The sequence below is a fragment of the Natator depressus genome, chromosome 19, assembly GCF_965152275.1.
Source record: "Natator depressus isolate rNatDep1 chromosome 19, rNatDep2.hap1, whole genome shotgun sequence".
NCBI classification, from domain to species: domain Eukaryota; kingdom Metazoa; phylum Chordata; order Testudines; family Cheloniidae; genus Natator; species Natator depressus.
Genome location: NC_134252.1, coordinates 5050874 through 5073834, shown reverse-complemented (window position 1 = coordinate 5073834; position 22961 = coordinate 5050874). Strand labels below are relative to the sequence as shown.

The window sequence follows — 22961 nt, the reverse complement described above, 5'->3', positions numbered from 1 at the left end:
GCTAATTTGGGGTACCAGAACAGGGAAGCGGTGGAAGCCTGGAAGCCTGGGTGCTTAACTCAGGAGGTGAGCCCATGCTGAAGTGTGGGCTGCAGCTACTTCACTGCTCCAGTACCCGAGCCAGCGCCATTAAAGCTAGCTCATGTATGTCCACCCTGTTGATCTCAGTGTAGACACAAGTGGCAGACTGGGCTTTAGGCCAAGATTTTCCACAGCGATAGATTATTCCATTTTGGGGAGCTCAATGCGAGCCACCATAAAGGGGCCTGATTTTCAGAGTCTGGGTACTCAGCACTTTCTCTCAGTGGCTCCCTTTAAGTAGGTGGTACCATGGTGGGACTCAAAAATCCCAGGTTCTAATCTCAGCCCAGCCACTGACCTGCTATGTGACCATGGGAAAATTTCTCTGCCTCTGTTCCCTCCCAACCTCTGTCTTCTCTATACAGACTATGAACTCTTTGGGGGCAGGGACTGCCTCTCACTAGGTATGCATAGCACCTTGCGGGAGGAAGCTCTGATCTTAGCTCTAGGTGCGATCATAAAACAGAGAATAATTTCCTTCCCTTTATGTCAGAGTGGAATAAAGATTCCAGAGTCCAAGGCTGAATTAATCCCCTTGATTGTGGAATATAAAAAAAAGCAAACCCGGCAGAAATCCAAACAACACACCTAGGAGAGACAGAGAGAAATGCTATTTGCAAGCTTTAAAATGGATGTTTGACAGTGGCGAATAAAAAAAAACCCTGACAAAAATTAAATTAAATGCTATTTTAAAAGTGCTTGACAGCATCTATTTAAGTGGAGAGATAACCTAGCAATTGGAGCATCAATCTCTATTCCTTAATGGGCTGCACTTCAATACAGGGAATCAATTCAAAGAATCAATTCTGAAGCACTTACATGAGAGGAAAGTGATCAGGAACAGTCAGCATGGATTCACCAAGGGAAGGTCATGCCTGACTAATCTAATCGCCTTTTATGATGAGATTACTGGTTCTGTGGATGAAGGGAAAGCAGTGGATGTATTGTTTCTTGACTTTAGCAAAGCTTTTGACACGGTCTCCCACAGTATTCTTGTCAGCAAGTTAAAGAAGTATGGGCTGGATGAATGCACTATAAGGTGGGTAGAAAGCTGGCTAGATTGTCGGGCTCAACGGGTAGTGATCAATGGCTCCATGTCTAGTTGGCAGCCGGTGTCAAGTGGAGTGCCCCAGGGGTCGGTCCTGGGGCCGGTTTTGTTCAATATCTTCATAAATGATCTGGAGGATGGTGTGGATTGCACTCTCAGCAAATTTGCAGATGATACTAAACTGGGAGGAGTGGTAGATACGCTGGAGGGGAGGGATAGGATACAGAAGGACCTAGACAAATTGGAGGATTGGGCCAAAAGAAATCTGATGAGGTTCAATAAGGATAAGTGCAGGGTCCTGCACTTAGGATGGAAGAATCCAATGCACCGCTACAGACTAGGGACCGAATGGCTAGGCAGCAGTTCTGCGGAAAAGGACCTAGGGGTGACAGTGGACGAGAAGCTGGATATGAGTCAACAGTGTGCCCTTGTTGCCAAGAAGGCCAATGGCATTTTAGGATGTATAAGTAGGGGCATAGCCAGCAGATCGAGGGATGTGATCGTTCCCCTCTATTCGACACTGGTGAGGCCTCATCTGGAGTACTGTGTCCAGTTTTGGGCCCCACACTACAAGAAGGATGTGGATAAATTGGAGAGAGTCCAGCGAAGGGCAACAAAAATGATTAGGGGTCTAGAGCACATGACTTATGAGGAGAGGCTGAGGGAGCTGGGATTGTTTAGTCTGCAGAAGAGAAGAATGAGGGGGGATTTGATAGCTGCTTTCAACTACCTGAAAGGGGGTTCCAAAGAGGATGGCTCTAGACTGTTCTCAATGGTAGCAGATGACAAAACGAGGAGTAATGGTCTCAAGTTGCAATGGGGGAGGTTTAGATTGGATATTAGGAAAAACTTTTTCACTAAGAGGGTGGTGAAACACTGGAATGCGTTACCTAGGGAGGTGGTAGAATCTCCTTCCTTAGAGGTTTTTAAGGTCAGGCTTGACAAAGCCCTGGCTGGGATGATTTAACTGGGAATTGGTCCTGCTTCGAGCAGGGGGTTGGACTAGATGACCTTCTGGGGTCCCTTCCAACCCTGATATTCTATGATTCTATGATTCTAGGGCCACGATTAAGATGGTTTCAGCATCTGGATAACACAGCACTGATAAACCTTCCTCTGAAAGCACCCTGACGTGCGTGCACCACAACAAAGTGGAGCCTTTGTCTTTGAAACACCTCTGAGACCCACCCTTGAGTTACTGTGCCATAAACACCCTTTCCCATCACATTCACACATCAGGTTCTTGGGCTGTAACCTGGAATAAGCATTTCATAATAGGTGCAACGTCATCAAGTTTCAAGGGATGCTGCCAACCATTCAGCCTCCCTGAATCACTCCTTTTCCAGGAGATGCTTCCCTGTAGGTGTTTAAAGGGGGGATGGTTCCCGTAAGCGGATGATGCTCATCATTGCATTGGGGAAGATATTTAATGGGATGTCTTGTGTGTCCGATCTAAGCAAGTCTGTGCATGCACAAAGAGAAAAATTCTGATCTCAGTTACATCGTGGCAGACCCAGGAGAAATGCTGTGGAACTCAGTGGACTTTCTGTAGACTTACACTGGCATATGGTAGGCACTGTCAATGATTCCACTCACTTTGGTCAATCAGGGAGCCACCTGCGAGCAAATTTTCTGCAGTACCATGTGCAACTGATCCACTGAAGTATACAAAGCTTGTGCAGAATGTGACCCGATGTCTTTTTATCATGGTGTTTGCACAGAGAAGAAACACTGCAGAGCTGTGGCTAGGCATTAATAGTAAAAGCATTTAGTCTCCAGAGAGACGGTTGCAGAGCATTAAACAGAACCCAGGCCTTGTGCCTCCCCCCCACACTACGATGAAGATTACCACTGGAACTGAATGATTTGGAGAGGGCTAAACAGCCGGCAGTCAATCTTTAAATACTTTGTGGAAGTTGGGTGCTCAGGATGAGGGTGAAGGTATGAGTTGGTAGAAGGAAGGTGCCTGAGGCTGAATTGGGGATCAGATGAGTGGAATGAATATCGGATGATTCAACTGCTTATTTCCTTGTTGTTTTCTGGTTAGCTTTGGTGGGATAGGTGATCTAAGCAACCTTAATTCCACGAACACAGCTGCAGACAATTTCTGATAGGTCATTTTTAAAAAAATGAAAATTCTCACTGAAATTTTGAATTTCAATGAAAAAATAATGGATGAAATGTATGTGCTTTTTTTGCATTTTTCAACCAGTTCAATCAATGAAGTTTTTAGCCACAGTTTATACTGAGGTTCCATTTTTATGTATTTTATAAAGGGGTTAATAAACTAGTAATAGATGCTTTAATAGATAGTTAAGCAATTGCTCCTGAGTCCAATTGCTCACAACCACAGTTTATAACTAGGCTTTGCACAATTTGATTTTTATCAATTTAAATATTCACAATTGTGCAATATGGGCATTAAGATTTTCTTCTGATTTGTATCCATTTAAATTTTCACAATTGTGGGAAGTTATGGGGGGGGTGTCAGATGCTGTGGGGCTAGACACTAGTTATTTGAGGATAGCAAATGCTGAGATTCAAAGAGTTAATACTTTACAACCATTAAAACACAAATGGCCAACATCACATGGCAAAATAATCAAAGAAAATATCCTTAAATCAAACTCTAATAAGTTATTGAGCAGGATGTTTCTTACTTTGCCCAACTGTAACTTCAATTATTATCAAAATACTTTTTAATCTGTGTACGGTGAAATCGACATTTCGTGACATTTACCGATAAAAGTCTAATCCTTCCAAGCCTGCTTATAACCAGCTATAGCATCTTCTCCTGAGGTGCTTAGATACATACTACTCATGACCAGAACATGTTCCTTAGACATCTGCTTGGGCCTAATTATTAGGCCTGACCCGGACCCAAGCTCACCCAACCTGATCCAAGAGGGTAGAGTCATTTTCCAACCTGACCGAGCACTGACTCTTGTCCCTGAGCCTGGGTCAGTGCCACGGCTGCCTGCTGCCCATGGGGTCGGCTGTCCTCCTATGGCCTTGGCGTGGGCAGCAAAGTGCTGTGCTGTGCGTGTCCTGCAAACTGAGCGGTGTTGGGATTCCTTGGCACACTCACTGTGCACACTCATACACACAGGACACAGTGAGCGACTGCACATCAACTCCCCCGGCAGCAGGAAAAGAGCCGAGTTGACCCGAGCAGGTCTGGTTGTTTTCCCAACCGACTCGCACCTGACAGTTATAGTGGGGTTAGGGTGGGTTCAGGTCAGATGCAGGGCTCAAATGCTTATGACATCTTATTAATCACTTACTCGTCCTTTACAGAATTATAGGGCTGAAAGGGACCACAAGGGTTATCTAGTTTAACTTCCCGCCAAGATGCAGGACTTGTGTCTAAACCATTTAATAACAATACCTGACTCTTATGCAATACTTATCTTTAGATTACAAAGAACATTCAGAAAAATAACTTTAATATAAAACGTGAATATAAATATATTCTGGTGGGCTTTCACTCTAGTAACCCTGGTCTCTAACTCCCAGTAAAAGAAGTGTCAATTGAATTGCAGTGGGATTTATGTACTGCTCCCTTCCATTGTCAGATTTTCTGTGGGTTTTTTTTTGCATAACTGTTAAACACACATCTCTTGTGCATTAATACACACCTCATTGTGTTTTGCAGTAATCAGGCAATTCCCCCAGAAGCCTAGCAAAGATTCTTTAAAATTAGCCTGGCCATGTAACACTGGCCTTTCCATTATCGGACATAATATTTGGTGCTCTGTACAGACTGGCATGTAACTGATATTAGACTTTGTTGCAGTTGTTACAAGTGAATTATTGTGGTGAGTGGAAGGTCCTGTTCACATTTTCCGAAATCCCAGAATTGTCACAGATTCTTGTTTGCTAATCCAATTTAAAGTTGGACTCTTGTTTAGTGATGGGGTGAAAATGCTCATATTTCAGCGTCATACCTAACATTTCTCGAGCGTGCGCCTCACTCAGACGCAAGAATCCCCAAATAATTTAAGGAATCATTTCTCTCACTGGGAAATGAAGCCACCTCTGGGCTGGAACGTGACTGTGGTTTAATAAAGCACATCACGGCTACCCAACCAGTTTAGCCTGGGATTGGAAGAATACCACCATATCCAGCTGAAATTGCAAGCAGTGGGAGTGTTAGGGACCAAAATGGATTTACACAAAATAGAATTTGCCCAGGAGAGCAGTATTAACAGTTGTCACCTTGTGAGATATGCCATAGGATCTTTCACAGCTGCTAGTTTGCAGGAGTTTGATTTGTGCTCTGATTATCAGGAAGTTGCTGATATATTTCTACCTCTGCATGGTGTATACATTCTTCCTTTGCATGTGCAATTATAAGTGTGTGCATAAGGCAGCATTTGCACATGCAAAATTGCACAGAGACTGCAGGTCTCAACTTTCTGAGAGCCCCCTTTATGATAGGTCTCATCTGAAAGATGGTGCTTCAAGCAGCAGGGTATTTTCTGTATCTTGCACTCTAAATAGTTCCCTTTCACGAGCATTATTCCTCCTCCTGATGACCCACAACTGGCCCAGACCCCTCTACATCCTGCAAAATTGTGGGGCAAGAAGTTAAAACACAGGCTGCTCAATGAGCAATACAGACCATAGAAATAGATAGCAAAGATCCCTCCGTTGGCTGCGTCACTGTGGAATTTCATCAAGATCTGATTAGAGGAGCTTTGGGCAGATTTCTTTACTGAGTTCCCTGTGAACATGCCCAGCTGTGGGGCTGTTTGCTGTGGTCCATCCCTGAAAGCACAAGTCAGAAAGAACACAACCACATTACACCTTTCCCTGTTATCCCAGGTTGGGACCAGCCTCTTGGCACTCTGATGCACACATACACACAACCTCCTGTTCTTTCCTGTCCTATCTTTGTTTTCACTACCCCAATCTGCGACATTAGGTTTCCCATGACTCCTTCGGCAGCCAATAACTTCACTTCCAGAGTGGTACAAGTGGATTCTTCCCAGGTTGGCCCATATAATTGCAGGCAATAGGGACTCCAGATGTGACCAATAATCTGCTTCTGAAGAGAGGCTTCATCTCTGCTTTCTGAACTTTCATCACCTGCCTTTGGAGAATTAAGGCCAGATGTTCCAAAGAGCTCTGCACCTCGGTGCACAGTGGATGCTGAGCTCCTTCGAACGTCCAGCTCCAACAGTGGGCACTGAGCACTTGAAAATGTACCTCTGAGCTCTTTAGGAAGTTTGGCCCCATGTGCCCCCCTCAGTGGACCAATGTGGGTGAAGTTATTGTTGTGCCGTGCATGACTTATCCTCCCATCTCCTAAGGGGAGATGAAGATCCTACCCTGCCATGCTCCTGGAGCCAAATTCTCAGCTGATGTAAATCAGCATAGCTACACTGACTTTGGTGGAGCTACGCCCATTTACACCAGCTGAAGACCTGGCTCCCGATCTCTGGGAGCTTGCGTTTGAACCCAGCTCTCCATCCCTGATGTGATGCTCTGCCCTTGCTCTGAGTGAAAGTGTTCTTTGATTTCACTTTGGATTGTTCAGTTACTTATGTCTGATGACAAAGCAAAAGCTAAAGAGGACACCAGCAAATGTAGTATTTCCCCACTGTTCTGTATCTATCTAGGACCACAAAGTCGTTCTGCAAAGGAATAAACAAGCCTGGGAAAACCTCTGCTGGGGAAATCTGAAGCGAAAGGCAATTCCTATTATGCTAGTTTGAACCAGATTAATTTCATCTAAATTCAGCTTGAAGTAAAGACCCCATTTGCCATTCATAAAAGTATCCTCTGTCAAGCCCCTTTGGCTGCCAGAGAGATTTTCTCTTATTTCGTTCAGCAGAGCATTTCAGAGATGAAGGGCCGGGCTGAGGAGAGAATCCAGCAGGAGGAGGTAACCTGTAACCTAACAATGTCCAGTCTCAGCTGGGATGATGTCCTGCATTTGCCCCCAGCAGAGATGCAGCGTCTAGAGAGAGTAATTGGGTCAGACTGGCTGCAAGAGGGCGGCATTTGTTTAAACTGCGCACAGCATGGGTTTGATTTCTTTGTTTTTGAACAGGTGGTGATCACAGAATTAGGACTCGGAGAGACTCATTGCCACTCAGTCCCTAGACAGTATTTATCCTCCAGGGGCCAAATCTTTGGTTGGTGTAAACAGCATAACTTTAATGAAGTCAATGGGAAAAAGATGGTGAGAGCTCAAAGTCACTGGAGCTACAGCCAATGTACATCGGCTGAGGATCCATCTACAGATCTTTGTCCAGTCCCACATGAAGGGGGTTTCCACCAGTTCCTTTAGGAAACCAGACCATGTTCAGTCTCATTCCCCTTGGGGACTTTTCATTTGAAATCCAGCCAAAGTTTTAGGTTAAGATCACAGAAGCTAAGTTTGGAGAAGATCTCTCAGCTCATCTTGACCATTCCCCTAAGCCAACACAGCACAAGGTTCTATGGAGAAAGGGCCGATCAGATACAGAGCTGATACTTACTAGGCCAAATTCCCATCACTCCTAGCTATATTCCAAACCCCACCCTGAAGCATTCTTCTCCCCCCCGAATGCTTCATAATGGCCTGGTCCAGCAAAGCACTCAAGCATATGAATAACACCATTGAAGTCAATGGAACTTTTCCCGTGCGTGCGTGCTTTGCTGAACGGGGGCCCAAATCCCTATAGATCAGGCAGACAGACCAACCAAGTCAGCTCTCATGCTCCCGCCGAGGCACCCACCAGATGGTGATGAAGTCATTGTAGGGCTCCGTTTGCAGCAGTGTAAAGTTGAGATGAATCCCATACCCTGCCGGCACCGTGACGAGCCAGGCGCAGTCCTGGGAATTGGGGTACTGGTTGGGGAAGCCCGGGGAGTAGATGGTGCCATTCGGGGTGGTGATATTTCCTCCACATGGGACTGCACGGAATTAACAATGAACAGAAACACAAGTACAATTAACAAACCCCTCCTGGATCCCCTGCCCCTCTTTGCCTTCCCTCCCTTCCTCCCCCTGCGGTGAACCTCCTCCCTCCAGTTGAGCAGAGATGGATGCACGACTCACTCCTGTGCCCAACGATGCTGATCTTCTCCTCAACCCTACTGGACGATTCAGGGGTGATCCGAGAATCAGAGGCTGATCCAGATGTCTAACTATAGCTCCCAGCTCCCCTCAGCCCAGAGGGCTCAAGATAAAGGCAAGATTTAAACTACACTGTGTCAACAGGGAATAAGCCAGCACTGAGGGGCTGCAGTGACTGGTCTCAACAAATACACGAGATGACAGAGCTAGAGCAATTAGACAAGACAGTGGTTCTGATTACACATGGATCCAACCCAAAACCCTGGACTGAACCCAATATGCACGTTAGGAATCTGTGGATCCTGTCCCAAACTTTTCAGCTCCATCCTGTTACAGTAAACCCTGCTTAGTGCCTCGGGGCTGGGCGGAAACAATCAGAGGCTTTTGGTACCCAGTTGACAACCAGGTGCGCTGAGAAACCACACCTCGTGCTCCAATACAGGGACTAGGGCTCACCAGCTGTGTGTACCCATGGGGGAACAGCATGCTCCTGAACCTGTCAGTGATTGGGATGCTCAATCCCTCTCAATTGTAATAAAACCCGTGCAACCCTGTGACTCCCAAGGGAATCCCTTCAGTAGCTTTAGAAATCTCAGCCTCTACTGATTTATTTCAAAATCACTACTTCTCTTACAGTTCAATGGACTTTCCGCTGTGACCTGCATGGGAAGGGGAGATTGATGGACGAGGGCAACTATTACTCACGGGCAGCTTCTATGCAAAAATAGACAGCGATTGGTGGTTGTGTTTAAGAAAGAAAGTATCTGAAAAGGGAGTGTTTGCAATGATATTAATAGTGCTAACAATCCAGCATGCACAGTGACTCCTCAGCAAACCCCTCCCCCCCCCACAACTGGACTTAACCACCTCTTCCTGTGCCTAAGTATGTGGCCCCTGAAGCGTCACATTTAGAAGTACTGTAGGACATGCCAATTGCTTTGTACTCCCTTCCTCGTGGTGTAGCAGGGTTCTTGCTAAAGAAAGCAAGCAGGGATGAAAGACAGGGCTGGATGGAAAATGTGGGCAGAACGTTATTTAAATACCTTAGGGGCTCGCTCCTGCTACCTTCAAGGCACAGTGAAGTCAACGAGCATTGAGGGTCTGCTGCACCTGCAGCTGGAGCTCAGCCCCTTGCAGGACGGAGCGCTAATGGGCGGATATTCAGCCACATCTGCAGCAGGTGTATATCACCAGAGCTCCATTGAAGTCAACTGACACCAGCTGAGGATGTGGCCCTCTATGTTTTATGTCCTCTAGGGCTAAGGAGTCTTGATTCAAAAGAGAAAAACAAATGCAGCTCCCCAATACAAGGCAAGTTTGGGAGCAACTGGTCCAAAGAGACTGGTACAAGCCATCCTGCTTACCGGGGGAATCTTCAATAACCAGGCTTGCACTTCTTAAGGTTTCATATAAAAGACCCCTCTACAGTAAACTGCACAGAACTCAATCTCTCTCTCTTGGAATGATGAAAGGCCAAGATAGCCTTGCTGGGGTTTGAACAGAGAAACTACACATTTCAGACTTGATGTCAAGAACACCAAGCCATTCGCTCCGGCTAACACCCTGAAACCACTCTTGGAAATCAGAGCTGCAGACACAAGTCTTGCAAATGGAGCCTCTTGCTAAGATCATTAAAGAATTCCGCCTCCAACAGGGAAAGAATCAGCAGCATTTTAGTGATGCAGCCGTCGCTGCATAAGGGAGACCAGACTGCGCATTGACACAACCCTACCACTGAAGCCCGATAGCTGCAAGGGTCTTTTCTCAGCAGGGGCTCAGCACAGTGGTGGTGATTAAATTTACTTCAGCACAGTACTGAGTGTTGCAAACACAAAGTGCGGAGCTGATCAAAGCCCCAGTTCTTTACCTTATTTATTTAGCTGCTCCGACACATCATAAAGTTCTGACTTTGATAGGTGTTTGAATGGGAAAAAGGCAAAACTTATTTAGAACAATAAAACACTGTTCGAATCAGGCTCAGTGTCAGCATGAAATAGCAGGCTGGGAAAGAAGGAAAAGTTAAAAAAAATAGAAAGAAAACCAGGCAGAGAATGCTAGCCCTGTGTGGCCATAAACCTGTCCAAGAGCTGGCAGTAATTTCTCAGGGGTTAATAAATCAGCAAAACGATGATGGTTTCTTAGCATAAGCAGGGAGCACAGATTCTGAAGTTGCCACGTGACAGCGCTCAGGGAAACGTGCTCTGTGGGGAGCTTGCAGAGAAGACAAATCAATGCATTTGCAATGTGGAGCCATTGTCCCTGGAGAGGTTAAGAATGGATGAGATCTGGGTTCTAATTTTTGTCTCTGCTACTGAGTTGCTGGGTGACCATTGGCAAGTCACTTGAATGCTTTGTGTTTCAGCTTCCCTCATCTATACAATAGACTTAATAATAATACACAAGGCAGTGGAGCTGAGAGGGTTAGATAATTAATATCTGTGAAGCCCACTTCTATCCGTGGAAGACAGGCGCTATGGGCCTGGTTCACAGAGGTTCTGACAATGGGAGCTTTAAGTGCTCAGCACTTTCAAAAAGCAGGCATGTTTTTCTCAGGGCCATATACTGCCTTATTGCGCAAGCACTACTCCCACTGACAGTCAGCAACGGAACAAGCAAAGAACAAAACGCTGCTAGCCAGCGAGGGGCTTGACTCATAACCCCAGATGCAAACACACCCTAACTCTGGAAGATGAACCCAGGTCTGGGTGTGAATTTCGCCACTCGCCCACACCTCCCAAAGTGGGCTGACCCCAACTAACTGATCCTAACACTACCAGGGTTGAGACCTGTAGCCGTACGACACAGCTCAGGCCTGTCTCTAGCAGCAGCTTGTGTTTCCAGAGAAACTTGCATCCTGTAGGATCACAAAGCACTTTAGGTTTTACAAATGTAAAGGGCCATGGCCTGTACAAACTACAATGCAATGTAGCTGGCTCTGGGGTGAGACAAAGCAGCTGTTAAACAGTGCACAGCAACGCTACACAAAGGCTTAGGAAAGGAAGAGCTATGCCCTCGAGGACCACATGCATATAACAAAGAAACTGCAGACCATATTTTTATCTCTTCTATTGGATCCTCCACTATCACTGAGCTGCTGTTCTGAGCTTGTTCCCTTCCCGCTAATCAGCATCGGCACAAAGCCAGACTGCATATGAGTTTGAATGAACCTGAGTCAGCAATCTGGGCTTTGACCTAGAAAGAAGGTGGATTTAAAATACCAAGGCAATGTCATTTCCTCCTTCCTCCCAGCTGATCCATCAAAATCAAAGGCAAGCAAGTTACCAGAAGCCAGTACTGAGCAGACTCCTCGGGCTACCCAGAAAATCCCCATGATATTCAAAGGTGACCCAATAAAGTCGTACCTTCACACCTGGGCAGTGGGTGGTCCCAGTTCCTATTGGTCCCATGCTGACATGTCAGGACTGGGTGGCCAATCAGCTGGTATCCAGGAAGGCACTCAAAAGATACGGACTGGCCAACATTGTACCCGGCTCCTCTCACAATGCCATTGGCAAAAGGCTCAGGGTCAGGACACTCTTGGAGTTCATAGGCTGGAAATACAATAAGGAGACAAGTTCTGTATTTCATGCTTTCCTCTAAGGGCTGGAGTCATTTTCCCCTCCTGCCAAGGGTTTCGTAGTGCTAGAGCCACCGTCCTCACCATATCTTGGCTGTCGCTCTAGAGGATGGAGGTTTAATGCGTGCAGAGGAAATGGGGCATGGGAGAGACGGCCAAAATGTCACCCCAATGGACAAAAATCCCTAGATAAATGCATGTCCTATGGCAGTAAATACCCCTTTCCTCCCTGCCTCATAGCTGGATTTAGGACCAGAAGGGCTTGAAGCTATATAAAAGTGGTCTGATCCAGGATGGCAATTCCCACATAAAAATCTACCCCTTGGCATGATTAGGGATTTCGGGTGAAATTCTGGCCCCACTGAATTCACTGGGAATTTTGCCATTGACTGCAGTGGGGCCAGAATGCCACCGTTAGATTCTTCACAATGCTTGATGTTTTTGGTTTGGTTTCGTTTTTGGTTTTTTTTTGGTTTTTGTTTTTTTTTAAAGAGTGGTGACTCTATGAAGGGTTTATAGAGCCAAACGTTCTTCCGATCGATAGCGATTAGAAAATCCTGCTACTTGTGGTAGGCGTGGTCACGGAGCAATGGGCCCCGCTCTTGGTTTATCCTGTCTCTATGAGGCCTATGTCCACAGAGTCAACCCATAGCTCGCTTCTAATGGGGGAAATCTGCCAGGTTTTTCAACAAAATGGAAGTGGTTTTGGTAATAAATGGATGGCAGTTGGCTAACATGCGCTGCCTGTCACGATGAGTTATTATTAATCAGCATAGCCAGATCTAATTTTCACAGCAATTTCCATGAGATTACCCATGGTGCCTTGGACTGTGCTTTTCCCCCTAAATCGTACAACAGCGCATGAGTTATATGGTACACGCACGGGAAAGCCAAAGGAAAATTAATGTTTTCAATTAGGTCTGAGTAGCTGCTTTTAGTGCTATTTCTGGGGAGTCTGCCCTTTGCCAGCATCACAGGGACAGAGAGATATGCTCTGCCTTTTCCACTCATAGTTTGCCTCTCTTCTGTGGTGGCAGGATCACTCAGCTCCCAGCTGCGGCACATTGAAGTCCATCTCCTTCGTTACACAACACACAGCTCCCCTGCACGACACCTGGTCCCTTCAATGCTCGAATCCCCCAAGGACGGGGATGCAGAGAAGGCCGAGTGTTTTGGGAAATGTAGTACTCACGAGAGCTCCGGATTGACAGCCCTGCAGACTCAGATATACACTGACCCATTCCGCTTGAGGTACATATAGAAATGTGGCTGTTTCTAGGTATATAAATGGAAATCTGCTTCTTTGGTCTGCTCAGCTCTTGGCTTCTTTTAATGAGGCTGCCAGTGTATTGCAATGACCAATGTGCCCCTCCGTAGAGAGGCCAACAAGCGAATGAGCCATGAGACTCAACAACCTGAGAGACGGCCCCTCCAAAGGCACATTGGTCAAGGGACATTGTGAGGGGAAACAGCACTGCTGTTGCCCATGCTGCAGCTGGATGAACCAAGGAATCCAGTGCTGTCAACCCAGCACCTTCCAAAATCAGAAAATCCACTCTGAGAAGTTTGAACAAGAAACACCCAGAGAGCTCCTGCCCAGAGGGTTTCACAGACTCACAGGAATTCACTGCTCAGGGGCCTACATGTTTAACAGCAACTAGGGATCGGGGGTGCTCAATTTTTCAGGTGCCTGACTTAAGACACCTTAAATGGGGCTTGATTTTGAGAGATTTGAGCCCCGTCCCCCTGAAAATCAGGATTCCCTGTAAGATGATCTCAAGCTGAGGATGCAAAACCAGAGGCTCTTCAAATTCACTGGTCACTTGTGAAAATTTAGGCCAGGGTTTGCTTATTAATTGGTACTAATTTATTTCTCTGCCCCCACTCTCATTCTCGGTTAAGATTCTCAAACCATGCCCAGCACCATGGCATATGAATATTCAATTAAACTACTGCATCTCTTTTCTTTTAAATGCCCAGTTCCCCTATCCACAGCCCATATCAGCACAAATCAAGAGCGCATCACAGCTCTAGGAAACAGAGAGGAGCTTTCAGGATCCAAACTCTACTTTTGACCCTGAAAGATGAGCACCTGCAAAATTCCAAGGCAAAGTTGTGTCCATTGGGGACGACTTCTTACGGCGCACGACAGTCTAGAGAGCCAAGATCAAAGTGAGTCTGGCCAGAATTAATTCTGAGGCATTTCACTGTTACAAAGCACTACGGGAATATTTGTTATTTGCCTTAGGCAACAGCAGGATGAATGGAACCCAGCTATTAGGATTAAGTATGGATCTCATGTAACACCTTTCCACTAATTTGGATTAAGTCCTCATGGTACTAATTCAACAAAAGAGCAGCTCTTGTTCCGTCTGCTCCCTCTCCAGTGCCAGCCCTGGGGACAGGACTCTCCCTCCCTGCTTGTTTGGTGGCCTTGTTACCTTGGTATTCCAACTTAAATCCTGGCTTGTTTTGCGAATGGTCGCTGTGGAAGTACACGGTTGTCTCGTGTGACGTCGACAGCAGGGAGCCTGGGATTTCAGTGCCACTGAACCTGCCAATCACATTACTGGTGTCATAAGGTCCATTCCGGATTTCAATGAAGTCGTGGTTCGGCTCGGTGGAGAAGTTCAGAAACTGGATGTGCGCACCTGAGAAGGAGAAGAGGAGGAGGAGGAGAAGAAATAAATGCAACGGTCAAGTCAGTCTGCTAGTTCGGAAATCGGCAAATATGGGTGGGTCAAGCAGCAGGACCTGGAACTATATTCATCAAGTTTCAGAGTAGCAGCCGTGTTAGTCTGTATTCGCAAAAAGAAAAGGAGGACTTGTGGCACCTTAGAGACTAACAAATTTATCTGAGCATAAGCTTTCGTGAGCTACAGCTCACTTCACTGGAATGCATAGCTGGATGGGTGAGAGCCTGAGTCCAGCTGTGACTCGGGTCTAAGCCCTGTCACTTTGTAGCATGGATGCAAGTCACGCTGTAGACCCAGGTCAGAAGGTCTGTGCAATGCAGTATGGACATGTTAGCATGGCTGAAAGACCCAGGTCCAGCAACTGCAAACCCAGATTTACAAAGCAGCCTGGACGCTCAAGCCTGGGCAAGGAAACAGTGAGTCCACAAGCCCGAGTCTCACAAACATGGCTTAGTGGACAGAGTAGACACACCCCTTATGTCCAAACCTCCAGCCACACACATCATGAAATAGGCTCACGCCTTACTTTACCTCCATCCAGAGAGAGAGAGAGAGGAGTCTCTCTATTACTAGTGTTCTCAACCAGTGTGGGCTGCACATGTGGCCCAGAATGTGTTACGTGGGTCGCATCCAGTACTACCTATATGGCCCTGAGGCTGTCACATGGGCCACAGCTCTGTGCTGATTGGGCTGCAAGCGGCCCATGGGCGGCAGGTTGAGAACCACTGGCTCAGACCAATGCTCTCTCAGGGATAAGTTCAGCATGGGGACTGGATCACCACTTCCGCTGCCTTGTGAAGACCAGGTTTCTGACAGAAACGAGTCAGACAAACTCTCCCAGCCTGCACAGACAGCGTGAGAGTTTAGCATTCAGGCACCGCTGAGTGGGAGACAGTGATCTAATTGTATCTTGATTTGCCCTTTAAACAACTCAGCTGGCTTCCAATTGTTCTATAAGGGATGCTTCTCAAGCTAATGGCCCAGTGCTGCTGGGGTTCCTACATTGCACTGTTTGGGGCCGGATTGTGACTGGGTCCTGAGCAGATGTGCTATGAGGAAGGGAGAAGGAGAGCACAAGGCAAATCTCTCCCCCTTTCCGTATGCTCTGGTGTGCGGCCGAGCCATGATCCGGGTGGCAAGCTGGGGTGCTGGGAGAGGCAAGGCTGTTGCATTCCTGACTGCACCCCAACATACAGAGGCATGCGTGGTAACAACAAGGGGGAAAGCTTCAGTCCAGAAAACTCAGAAGTGACCCAGAGAATCAGCTGTATTTGCAGGTGCAGTGAGACCTTCCAGATTAACCCCTGAGTGTCTACCATCACTTAGGCCACAAGCAGAAATAGGCACCCAGAAGCAACAGTGTTCATCTGAAGAACTGGCAGCCTTACCGAACCCTACAGGCAGGGAGATCCTCCAGCTGCAGTCCATGTTACTGGGGTAGTTTCCTGGGAACCCAGGGCTCAAGATCACTCCTTCCATCTCTTCTGCGGTCCCACCACATTGGGCTGTAAGATCGACAGGGGCCTGATGTTAATGGAAAGGATCTGGGGAAAGGTCACTTACCATTTACACAGGGAGACAGCCACCGCCATCAGTTTATTTTATGGAAAAGAAAAGAAAAATTCACCACAGAGATAACATGATATTTGCCAAGCATCACCCTGATCACCGCCCTAGTATGTTGTATCTTTTTCCTGCCCTCTGTGTCTGACCTATTAAAGCTCTGATCCTGTGACTGGATCAATACCTCTGAGCAGCTCTGGTCACAGCATTGTTGTAAGGTGTTAGAAGCAGGGGGCACCTATTACCATGTGTATGTGCAGTATCAAACCCAATGGGGCCTGTGGGTGGTAACGATTTCATTTCCTTAAATAAGACACAAAATACAGCTAAGAAGAAATCTATCTGTCTAGCCCCTTATGGTGATTCTGAATGCCTCCGCTTGATCCAAATCAAGATGGAACAGTTGGTATGATATTTAGCAAACTCTGGACAATTATAAATACAGAACAATTTGCATACGCAGTTGGCTCAAATGAAACCTCTACAAAGGCCAATGCACAAACATCAAAACAAACAAGAAGACAGATTAAATTTCAACTCAAGACATCATCTTATCTGACTGACCTCTGCGTTACTCTTGTAATATGTTCCAATAACATGCACTCATATCCCTAATCCAATCTGACACTGAAGGTACAGATTTCCCTTTGTCCAGCATCTCACTATGCATGCTCACGTCTGACAATGCTTCTCTTGTAAGGGTTTCCACCCCCCTTGAGGTCTGTTTAACATAATTGCTCTTAAATTATGTAAAAGGAAAACATCTGGATTAAATAAACAGACAGCAGCCAGCAAACCTTGCCAGGGAATTAATATGTTTTCTCCAGTGCTTTGGGGGCTTTTGTATAATGTCTGGAAATGAGAGAATGACGAAGAATCCAATCTCTGGTTTTACAGTGAGGTGAAAATTGTCATACTTGGGAGATGCTTGGCACACACACATAGAATTTCACACACACACACACACACACACACACACGCACACACTCTGAAAAAAGTTGCTAAGTTGCTTGATTTTCACTCAAGCAGGTGCAGGTGCTCAGCATCTTCGAAAACCAGGTCGACACAGCCTGCGGCAGCGAACCTCTGAGCCCGAATCGACACACTCAGGCTCATGGGGCTCAGGATACCACACTAAAAACAGCGGTGTAGACACAGCGGCTTGGGCTGGAGCTTGGACCCTGAAGTCTAGGCAGGGGGTGGGCTTCAGAGATGGAGCTGCAACTTAGAAGGGCTGTCTCCGCAGCTGTGTTGAGTGCGGTAAGCGCAAGCCCAAGTCTCTTGACTTGGGCTCAGAGGCTTGCTGTTGTGGGCTGTCACTGGCTGTGGAGATGTACCCTTATGTAAGGTGCTTCAATATGGATCCAGCTTTAGACTCCTGGGCTTGAACAACCCAACCCCAGACGCACACTGTGTTCCTTTATTAAAACAGCAGTGACCGGGTCCTGCAAAGCGGTCGCCCCCCAGTGACATCACTGGGATTTGGAGGAGAAGAGAAGTGGGGAGGTAGGTAGGTAGGTAGACAGGCAAGTATAGGGATGGACACACAGACGTAACTTTCCAGCACTACACTAAAGGGACAATCTGGCTCAAACACCAGTATTATTTGCATTGTGGTAACGCCTAGAAGCCTCAGTCATGGACCAGGGCCCCGTTGTGCTAGGCACTGTACAGACACTAATGTCTACAACAGGGTCTTGGTCCATGACTGAACTCCTCGGTGCTATGCCAACAGAAATACATCATAGTAATGATAATGTAAGATTTTTTTGTTCTTGCATTAATCTTGGACGTCCCCATGGCTGCAGACCCTGTTCCCAGCGCCTGAATTCCTTGACTATAATGCTGAGCCAAAGGGGTTCTGGCTCCTTTCTAAGCAGCTCCCATTGGCAGGAGTCCCATCCGCTCACTTATTTCTGCTGTAAGTATCTCTCTATTTATTTCTGGCCTGTAGATCATCAGATAAAAGAGCCAGCAGCTATTATAATTACTTTAAAGCTAAATGATGTGAGCTGGAGCAGCAGGGGCCTGAAATAACTGTTAACTAACTAACGCTATTAAATGCATAAATGTCTCTCTCGCAAAGTCATAAAGTGCAGAATATGAATATTAAACATCTAGAGTTGTTAAAAAGCAAAATATTGCCTTAAAATAACCCAAAATGTCCTGCAAGCTGCCTTCATGCCTCTTTTTCTGCCGTATCTGCTCCTGCCGTGTATCAATAGCCTGACACTTGTTCTCCTCAACAGGAGCAGGATGAGCCCTAAGGTCCACCACCTTTCACGCTGCTGGCCACTCACCATCACCTTTCCCCAGGTCATCACCCTAGGTGAGAATGGTGAACGAAGCATGGTGAGGGTCTGGTTCTTTAACATTCTTCTTTTCCTGCAGGGTGAACACCACTGAATCACAGGTTGGGGAAATGGCTCTCCCTCTACAGGAGTGATGGTTCTGTGATGTAGATTCATGGATGGCGGTTTCATGAATCAAACCAAACCAGGTTTTGTTGTTGTTTTGGACACCAGTCCCAGTGCTACCAGTCCTTCCCTTTTCACCCACGCTTATTCCCCCACATTTTAAGAGGGCACCATACAGAAGCAACTAAGCTGTGGCACGAATCCTACCGATGCAAAGTGGAGGTGGATAATTCCAGCGCCGGACGGTCCCTGGCATGCAGGAAATGTGTGAGTGCCCCTAAAAAAATAAATAAGATGTTCAGGAGATTTGGGGTTTCTTTGTTTCACAGCAATGTTGAAGTCCAGAAAACAAAAAGCTTCTGGATTTGCAAGTGTATAGTACCTGGAGTGCATAGCCTGGCTCACACTGAAAGGAGATGACATCATTAACCAAGTACCTCTCTCCGATCTTCAGGCCATTCCCAGGCACTGCGGGTTCTGGACAGCTGGACAGGCCGACGGCTGTGAAAAAGAAAGAGTGAAATTGAACGCTCAAAGAGAGAGGGGAATGTGAACTATGGCAAAGGCAGAGAAGGAAGACCCTTGGGTCTCAATGGGACAAGGACATCATACTTACAGACACACAACAAACACAGGGGAGATAGACCACAGGAGCAAACACTGAGAAAGATTCAATGCAACTGAGTGTGTGCTGCCAGAAATGGGCATAAACCACACAGGGGAATCTGAAGCTTAACTCACTGTGTCCCTTCAATGGTTGCTAATGACCTCCCCCATAGAAATCAGATGGGGAAACTCCATTTTGCCATCTCCATCTCCCTATGAAATCCCCCCGAAGAACAGTGTATCATGGCATGCTTTGCCCAGTCCAGCTTTGAATGCCTCTAGTGATGGGGCTTCCACCACTTCCAATGGGAGACCATTGCAGGGTCTAACAGAAGTTCCCACTGTCGTATTTCCTCCTGATAGTCACCTCAAATTCACCCGTCTTCCATTTTACCCCATTGGTCCTGGTTCTAAACCCTCCTCTACACAATCCCTGTACCTCTGGGCTGGGAACACTTTTACCTGCCAACATCTCTTCCCAAGGGCCATCAGCAAGAAAGATGGATCCCTAGAATGAAGTTTGTGCAGCATCCCGTGCGACTTTCTCTTGCCACCTAACCTGATCTGTATGCCCATGCCATGGTGCCCGTCTTCCTAACACCACCCTAATTGCCTTTCTCCATCCTCCAGCATCTCATTTACACTCCTGGCCTTGGCAGCTTTCTCTGGTATCTTAATAGTTCCCCACGCTCTATTCTCTAGTGCTTTATGCAGTCCAATTTTATTCGTCTTGCAAGAGCAGGCTCCCAACACTTCCCTTGGGGAGAGTATTTGTCAGATATGAATAAGTAAGATGTAACCTTCTGGTTGACAGGCATGAATGCTACTGATCAGACCTCACTGACTCAGGGCTAGTCAGCAGTGTAATAATTGCTGTATTATACATAAGCAACAATACATCAGTCTTTAAAGTAACCAAAAGTAGAAAAGCAAAGCACTGAGGCAACGAAAGCCCCCTTGAGAATGTTAAATCGTGTTTGTATTCATGTTGCTGTACATCGTTTTGTATCGGATGTTGCCTGATTTGTAAGAGGAGGGAGCCAATCCCAGTTGTCCGTTGCTTGACAAACTCCAGTTTATTTGAGTCACGCTTGTAGTACAAAGAGTCCATTCTTTTTCTCGTATGTAATTTACCCTTTTTGGGGACAGAGACAGCACAATCCCATTTTCCCCTTCTCTCTCTGCCCCCTCCCCCCCTCTCTCTTTCATTATGGAATGAATTTATCATTTGAGACAGGTAACAGTAACAGATCTGGGTCTCTGATAGTGTCTAAATTGAATATTCCATGAAGATTTTACTCAATCCCGTTTCCTTCCAGGCTACAGTTACAATGAGAAGGAGGCCCACTGCAAACAGGATTAGCAACCCCAGAGGTCATATGTCCAGTGAGGCGCTCGCCTCTTTATGTATTCCCCCGTCTCCCACTTCCATGGCGCCACATGGAGATAAAACTAAGACAGTAGTTTGCAGTCACCTCAGCTCACCTCATAGCTCACCATAACTCAGCTGTCTGCCAGAACCTCCCTCACTCTCCACACTAACAGCTGTCACTAAAAGATAACCTTCAGCATCATTCCAAGGGCTAAAGTTCTGCTTCAACTCTACAATCTGGAGGCTGAACTAGAAAGGGGAAAAAAAAAGAAATAACTTTGACATGGGTTTGATGGCAACTCCCCTTCTGATATCAGAGTCATGCTTTCTGGCAAGAAAACACGCATGGCCATATGTGTGGCTGTATCTCCTGACCTTCAGGGAGTAGAGAGAGCAGATTTCAATAACTTTTCACACAGAACAGTGGGCGACCGAGTCATCCTTGGTGCTAAAGTCCACTAATTTCCCTCTGGTTTTTGGGCATGTGGAGATAAGGGCAATTTCTCAAGGGATCAGATTGGGGGAGAGGTGGAAGAAACACTACGTATGAGCTCACCTCACGCTGCTTCCTTCTGGTGTTCCTAAGTATACAAGCTGGAAACTTCCTGTCCCAGCCTGGAAACCTGACCCCAAAATGGGGCACCCAGTATAGTTCAGCCAATGCCTCAGCTGAGAACCATGATTATCTATCCATCTCAGGGTTTTATACTGCTGACCATCACCGTAGCATCTGGGTGCCTTCAATGGCAATAGCCATATCGTTGCTGGACTTCATGGAGTTGCTGGCATTCTCGCTGTTGTACCTCACACTAATGTACTGCTTTACTAATGAACCCATTAGGAGCGAGGTGCTCTTATCCCTGTTTCACAGAAGGGAAAACTGAGGCAGAGGGTGGTGAAATGACTCAAGGTCTCACAGCAGAAGAAAACAGGTCAGAACCCAGGAGTCTTCATAGCAAATGACCAACCTCTCTTGGGCTACCAAAGCTGTCAAACCCACCCTTTCTAATCATGCCTCCAATCTCACCACCACCACCCGAGGATGCGCCTGATGGGTCAGGTTTGACTGTTCCTGGCCAGCTGGTCACAGCAGTCCCAAAGAATGCAGGTTCTCTCTACAAGCAAGTCTCCTCAAGTAAAGAAACAAAAAGTCCGGTGGGAAGAAAGTCATGGGATATGGGCACACCTGGCGACATGCTGTCCTATTGCTGGGAATAACCACGGCTGAACTTGGTGGTGACTGGCTGGATTAACACATGCCTGCAAGTGAGTTGGTAGGCATGGAGGAGGGGTTGGAAGTGCAATGAGGGGGGCCTGGGATCCCCACAGAGTTCTGACGGTCTCCCTCAATAATCAAACAAGTGCTAGGAAGCACCAGGGTGACCTGCCCTGGAGAAGGAGAGGGCACATGTGGGAGTCTAATGTATTCCACAACAAGTCGCTCATCTGCTGACCCACCCAAGCCTCTTCCCTGTCCCTGTGTGGCAGCATTCACCAAGGGGTGCTCCCAGGCTGAATGGAGAGAGAGAGAGATAGAGGCATCTGGCTAAAGATGTGTACACTGCTGGGAACAATGGGCTGGATGGAGAGAGGAAGAAACAGATGGGATGCAGATCTGCCAGGTGGGCTGGTGGCCCAGCAGATGCCTCACACCGCTGTCTCAATGTCAAAGCATGCCTGCCCAGCCCCTTTCTCATCGTGCCGGGGAGCATCCTTTGCACCCTCCTTCCCAGGCTCCTTGCCACTCCGCAGCAGAGACACCAGCCCAGAGGGGATGACAAGCCCCGGGCAGCTGACTGCGTGGCAGGTCTCACTTTCACAGACCCAGAGACAGCGTCTTTTGCGGACAGGCAAGCCGTAAACAAGAGGAACATTGGGCTTCAAGGAGAGAACATGGAGGAGGACAAGCGGGAGAGGGAACATCCGTGCATGACCTTGGGGACTAAGGGAAGCAGCAGGAAATGGGGGTGAGGGTGGAGGAGACGGCAGGACATGCTGGACCCTTCTGCGGTTACTATGGAAGCTTCTGTAGTGCACCATGTTGGTCAGGGACGGAAGAATGGTGAGAGGACGTGCTGGGAGCTTGGAGGCTGCCCCATTTACCCCTCCCTGGGCAATTGTAGCCGGGCCAGGAAGGGCCTGGCACAGCTTTTGGGCACAACCGCGGTTTTGCCAGAGACCTAAGACACAGAAGGCAGCCTTGGGGCCAACCTGGACCTTCACATCTCCACTCCAAAACTGCTGAGGCCAGGGCCCTCTTGACGGGAGCAGGTGGCACTGAGCTCTCCAGCTTGGCTGGCTGAGTGGGAGCTGCCATCTGGGTTAGACGATGGGAGCCAGGTTGTGGACAGAGCAAAGCTCCGACACCAAACAGTCTCCAGGTGAGAGAGAGAGAATCTGGGTAGGAACTGCAGCCGGATAATACGTCTTATTATTTGTATTACTGTAGTGCCTAAGAGCCACCCTGATGGAGCAGGCCCCCTAGAGCTCGGCACTGTTCAAACACAGAACAGAAAGCCAGGTCCCTGCTCC

The 22961-nt window shown here is 47.2% G+C and overlaps 1 protein-coding gene across 1 annotated transcript in view; it reads right to left on the bottom strand.

The window, feature by feature from the left end:
* The window catches only part of CSMD2 (CUB and Sushi multiple domains 2), a 536547-nt gene that overhangs the window by 81791 nt on the left and 431795 nt on the right, over positions 1 to 22961 (bottom strand). The window contains exons 38-44 of the mRNA XM_074934462.1: positions 18834 to 18952; positions 18659 to 18728; positions 15860 to 15976; positions 14217 to 14426; positions 11561 to 11749; positions 7858 to 8035; positions 5754 to 5899 (exon numbers count right to left, since the gene is read on the bottom strand). Coding sequence (XP_074790563.1) covers positions 5754 to 5899; positions 7858 to 8035; positions 11561 to 11749; positions 14217 to 14426; positions 15860 to 15976; positions 18659 to 18728; positions 18834 to 18952 — 1029 coding nt within the window. The remainder of the gene's footprint in view (positions 1 to 5753; positions 5900 to 7857; positions 8036 to 11560; positions 11750 to 14216; positions 14427 to 15859; positions 15977 to 18658; positions 18729 to 18833; positions 18953 to 22961) is intronic.